General features: G+C 53.9%; 1 protein-coding gene across 1 annotated transcript in view; it reads left to right on the top strand.

Moving 5' to 3' along the window:
• The window catches only part of ERICH6B (glutamate rich 6B), a 35794-nt gene that overhangs the window by 21899 nt on the left and 8055 nt on the right, over positions 1-5840 (top strand). Inside the window, exons 5-6 of the mRNA XM_006914987.1 lie at positions 315-322; positions 3812-3964. Of these exons, the coding sequence (XP_006915049.1) occupies positions 315-322; positions 3812-3964 (161 nt within the window). The remainder of the gene's footprint in view (positions 1-314; positions 323-3811; positions 3965-5840) is intronic.

Genomic DNA, 5840 nt, shown 5'->3' with positions numbered 1-5840 from the left:
AAGGACCCGTGGCAGGCGTAACTAATCAATCGTGGCATTGCTTCTCACTGAGGCAGGACACAGCCTCAGAGTTCCTTTCAAGGCAGTGCTCCTGTCCCCAGTACTAATCTCTGCCCCGACCTAAAGGGGTAATTGCTGTGAGCTAGACGTTTTCACACCTGCTACCCGACTGGAATTCATTTCATAAGCAGAGGAACTGGCACAAAGAAAGGCAGGCTCAGAGGGTGACGAGGGACTCGCCTGCGGCCACCCAGCCACGCTCACACCCAATGCGCTCAGGGCAAACCTAGGGCACGTTCAGTGAACAATGAAAGGCCAGCGAGTCCGGAGAAGAAACGCGGTCCTTCCAAGTGCAGGTCTCACGTCCTCAGTGGGGTCAGGAGGCAGAGAGAAGAAGGACTCCCCCTTCAGTTTCCATAATGGGGAGCCCCGCCTCCCGCCCAGACTCACGATGGGGTACCCCCAAACAAGGCGGGGGGTTCAGAAGCTCAGCAGCTGAACACATAACAGATGGCTGCCACACTCAGTGTGCCCCACCTGTCTACGGCCCACATCTCTATGCCCTCTGGGCTGCAGACACCTGTGTCCTTCATTCTGTGCCCCTCAGCCAGGCACAGACCCGGCTCTCAGCAAGCGTTTCTCGCATGGTCTTGTGCTCCTTTGAAGACATTAAAGCCTTTCCGGACTCTGCAGTCACATACCCAGGATGGGACTTCCCACTGCAAGGTGAAGTTTGACTTAATACAACTGGCTGCATTCCCTCCTCCACCCCCTCACCCCCCGCCCCTGCCCACTCTCTGCTGCTCTGGACAACTGGAGCCTGGAAGGTTTGAGCTTTTTATACAGAAAAGCATCATGCCGAACTGATGAGGCATCCCCAGATGTAGCCGGTCCCAAAGAAATCTCCCATCTCCTCCGAGATGCAAACTCGCTGACCTGCAGTTTCCAGCCATTATTCCCCATGCCAGGCGCACAGCCCACGTCTCTGAACATGCCGAGCTCACGGCCCAGGCTGGCTCTCTGGGCGTGCGTGTGACCTCTGAGGCCACACGGGCCCCACACGTACAAGGGCCCTACGCTTGGGTGAAGGCTCTGCTGTCGCTGTCTTTAACTTCTTAAAAAGTTTGGAACAAGGGTCCCTGCATTTTCGCTTTGCACAGGGCCCCTCGGACTGTGTAGCCTTTCCTGTTCAGAGCCACCGAGTCTGGCGAAAAGCAGTGAGAGAACATGACACAGCTTCAATCACGAACCATTCAGATTCAAAGCTCCCTGCGTGAAGGACACAGATCCCGCCTCCCAGGAGGCCGGCGTCATTTCACGGTGACCCCGGAGGTCACGGTAGGCAGCATTGCACCCTTCTAAGGAATCTGAGGCTCAGAAAAAGGGCCTAAAGCTTCACCTAGTAGAGGCAGAGCCATGTGCACAGCACAAACCAGAACGTCCATGATGTTGACATCCCGACGGGAGGAGATGAGCATCACCGCCAACTCAGAAGTGCTTTCTGCTCATCTCTAACGGGCCCCCGGGAGCCGCAGGTGGCTCGCTTCAGCTTTTCCACACTGACAAATCCATTCTGTCAGCGAGCTCTGGGGGAGGGACTCCTCAGAGGACAAGCCCAGGCCGCTTACGAGGTCCCCCAAGAGCCCCCGCCCCTGCCCGCCACACGCTCCTCCTTTTCCTGAGGAAAGGTCCCACTCTGAGCTCTAATTAGTGGCCTCCCGGGGTCCTGAGGCTCCGCCGCTCCCACCCACAGCTGTTCTCACGGCACCCAGTCCTTTAGATCTCCTGGCGGGCCCTGTGCAGCCTCTGGGAAAACGCCCGCCTCCCCCAGAGGCTCCCCCTGTCCAGTCCCAACGCCACGGGGCCTTCGCCCTCGCGGCTCCTCTGCCCAGAGCTCTCCGCCCCAGCTGCCCTGTGGCCGGCGCCCTCACGTCATTCTGGTCTCCGTTTAAACATCACCTTCTCAGAAATCATTCCCGTGGCCGCCCCACACACGCCAGCATGCGTGTGTGCAACACGCACACACGCACACCCACATTGCTTTCCACCTGTCTCGCCCTGCTTAATAATACTACAGGGCACACCCAGCCGTCTGGCACGTTACGGTTTACCTGTTCACTTACTTAGCGTCTGTGTCCCCTACTAGAGGGGACGCAGGGAGTACGGTGTCCCTGGGACCAGGGCAGTTCTTGGCACACAGGCGCACCATAGCGCCTCACTGAGTGGTGCATAAAGGAGTGACCCAGCCTTCCTGCCACTCCTGAGCCGTCTGTCCCCGCTTACTCAGTCCCACTCTAGCCTGAAACCCTCTGGCTCTTAGCTAGGGGTCCCCTGTCACCCATCAGAGACCTGACTTCCCCCGGAAGTCTCCTCGACCTCGGGCCCAGGCTCAGTCCCCGCCGGGGAGCGCCGGCGCCATCCTGTGTGTTGGTGTGCACACCTGGGAGCTTCCCAGGTGGACCTAGAAACGCCCTTGAGCCCGATGGAGGGAGGGCAGGGAGACACAGCAGAAAGCGGAAATCTAGCCCGGAGTGGCGGGCGGCAGGCTCGCCCCGCGCGGGGGCTCAGTGGGAGGCTCGTCGGGGGCGGCAGCGAGACCACTGGCTCTCCGCGACCGCCCGGCGACCTCCAAGGTGACAGAGAGGCCTTCCCCAGGTTCAGCCGCATCCTCAGCGACCCGGTCTCACAGCGTGTGGCTCTCTCAAGGCCGTGGCCTTGAAGTGGCTCCAGCCGTGGGAACGGTGGGCACAGTCACTTCCAAGGATGGGAGGAGGAGGAGCTTCCGAATGCCCGGGGCCAGCTCCTGGGTCAACCAGCGGCCACGTCCTCTCGATGACCTCCTCCAACACTGTGCTGACCCCAGTGGTGGGACAGCTAAGCTCTCTTAGCTGGCTGCCCCCTAACCTGGCTGTGGGGGGGACCAGGGCCACCCCTTCCGGCCAGGCGCTTTCGGGCTGGCACCTATGCTGCTCCCACCCCGTCGTCACATGTCCACCAAGGGTCACCTGGGGCGGGGACTGTTCCTGAGGCATCCTTACTAGTTCAGTTCCAAAATTCAATTATTAAAAGAAAATAGACAAAAATGAAGATAAAAAGAAACTTATCGCTGCTAAGGAAACTAATGCTTTAAGAATTTAACTGATGCTTCGAATGCCTCAAGAAGACCCAATAAGAAAACTGCTTTTTAAGAAAACATTGCTTGGATCTAGATGTGCACCAAACACTCCTAATAGATTGAGGAATACAGGGAACTTTAAAAACTCTGTCATTCTATGCTCAGACTATTCAGAAATTGCCAAAATTGACATTATAGGCAACACATGTGTGGTTTGAGCAAAAATGATCACAGAGCCCATCAGACCCACACGCAAAGACCTTGACCTACATTTAAAGTGGTGTGTTCATACGCATTTACGCTTCAAGTTCAAATAACATGTTTGCTTCCTTTTCCAGCAACTCCCCACTTCAGCCTATTTTTTTAATTGACTGAATTAGCAGCCACACTTATTGTTGGCCCGTGGCTATCGTGTCACCCTTCACATCCCCAGATTGGGTCTTCTCCACATGGCATCTGGCAGCTAGCACCGGGCTGGCACGGCGTCGGCCTTTGGTAAACAGGTGTTGGATAAATGAATAGAATAAACGAGAGCTGGAAATCCGACCTCTCTTCAAAGGCTCGCTCCTTCCCGGCAGCCTTCTTCACTTGAGAGAATGTGGCTGTCACCCCAAACCCCCAAACTCTCTTTGAGAGAAACAGACCTAAGCTTTTTTTTTTTTCTTTTTTTCCACCAAAGACTTGCTCAACCCCAAGGTTGTAGACATGCCTACTATCACATATCACTTTGGGAGTCAATCCTCAGACGTCGAGGAGCCCGAGAAGCAAGAAGTCAAAAAACCTCGTCACGTTGTTCGTCGTAAGAAGAAATTAGAAATAGATACGGAATGGATCAAGGACAAGATTGAGGTAGGGGGCAGTACGCTGGGGTTTTCACTATGTGCAAGGGTTTTTTGGGGGCTCAGGTGAGAGACACACACACACACACACCCCCATCGGGGAGCTGTCAGAACCAACACAAAACATGAATACAAACGAGAAAAACGTGCCTGATGTCTAGACGCACACCTGAGTGCGTGGGTCACCACGGACTGACTGAAACTCTTACTAGGGTTCCCGGACACTCTGCTTACCGCAGGGCTGGTATTTGGCAATTGAATGGGATTGGGAGTAGAGCAAAGGAAATAGGTATTACATTATATAGGTCCCTCTCCTAATAAATTTACAATCTATATCAAAAATCACTCACATGGTGAATGGATAACCTGTGATACATTCATACAACGGAATATAATTTAGTGCTAAAAAGAAATGAGCTATCAGGCCATGAAAAGACATAGAAGGGCCTTAGATTCATGTAACTAAAAGAACCAATCAGGAAAGACTACATACTGTATGAATCCAGCTATATGGTTAATTAAGGGTACCCCTGACACACAGTCAAAAATCAAATATAACCCTCCACAGGCACAGATTCCCAACTGCACATCAACAATACAACAGACTCTTGAACAACACGAGCCTGTCGCGGGATGGGAGGAATCTGTACACTTTCTGCTCAATTTGGCTGTGACCTGCTCTAAAAAATAAAGCCTATTTTAAAAACTCAGTCCCATGGTGTGTGTATAAAGATGGATACTATGAAGTCATAAGTGAAAACTAGTCTCAGAACATTAGTCATCGGGAGTGAGTTAACAATCAGGTCTGAAGCTCAAAAGGGAGCATCGCGTGGGAACTAGAACCATGTGACAGACTTTATGCCTTCTGTACATGTATACTGAGAACCTACGGTGCCAGGACCCCTTCTCTGTGCTGGAGGCACAAGAGTAAACAAGACACAGCCCCTGAGCCCATGGCACTGAAGTTCCCGTTGAGGAGACAGTCTGTATACGAAAATACTGTTCAGTGCGACACCAGATGCTGTCAGGTGCCATGGGGACGAGGCGGCGGGGGGCTCGCGTGCCGTTGAGCGTGGGCATGCGTGAAAGGACGAGCCAGCCGTGCAGGTCCCTGGCGGGAGAGTGTTCTAAGCAGAACAAACAAATGCGAAGGCCCTGAGGCCTCTGTCTCGGGGACAGCCGTGAGTGAGAGAGGGCAGGGCACGCGCTTGGGTGCTCCGACCAGGCAGAGCCTGGTGGGTCACAGTAAGACTCTGAATTTTATCCTGAGGATGAGCTGAAGCCATCGGAGGGTCTCGAGCAGGAGAGAAGCATCACCTGGCCTGCTCGACAAGAACCTTTCTGGCTGCCGTATGGAGTAGAGGTTGAAGAGGGCAAGAAAAAGGCAGAAAACCCACGCGGGGGCCCGGCCATCCATTCAGGTGAGAGACGGTGGCATCTCCACCATGTATTGGCAGGAGAGGTGGTGAAACGCGGTCCGATTTGGGATAGTTTTTGAAGAGAGAATCAAAAGGGCTTCCTGTCGAACCGGAAGTGGATGTGAGCGAGAGAAAAGCCTTGGCCCAAGCGACCGAGTCAATGGTGGGTTCTCGGGTGGCTTTGGAAAGGAAGACCCCAAATACAAAAATCCTCTTCAACGAGCCTCATCTAGAAGCTTTTTACAGGCCGTCAGGAGCGACCCCACCACAGACGTGTTCTTACAAGGCACTTTTTTAGATTTAAAAAAAAAAAAAAAAGAGCAGTGATCTGTACACTACATGCGGGAGGCAGTGTGTTCCCAGCCTGTCGGGGAGCGGACTGCAGGGGCCCGGCTCCCCTCTCACTGGATGACTTGGTGTAAGTCACTCAGCCTCTCTTAAATGGGGACAATGACTGTGCCTCCTTTG

The sequence above is a fragment of the Pteropus alecto genome, unplaced genomic scaffold (genome assembly GCF_000325575.1).
Source record: "Pteropus alecto unplaced genomic scaffold, ASM32557v1 scaffold35, whole genome shotgun sequence".
In the NCBI taxonomy this organism is placed as follows: Eukaryota; Metazoa; Chordata; class Mammalia; order Chiroptera; family Pteropodidae; genus Pteropus; species Pteropus alecto.
Note: the sequence above shows the minus strand (reverse complement) of the source record. Positions and strands in the feature narration are given on the sequence as shown.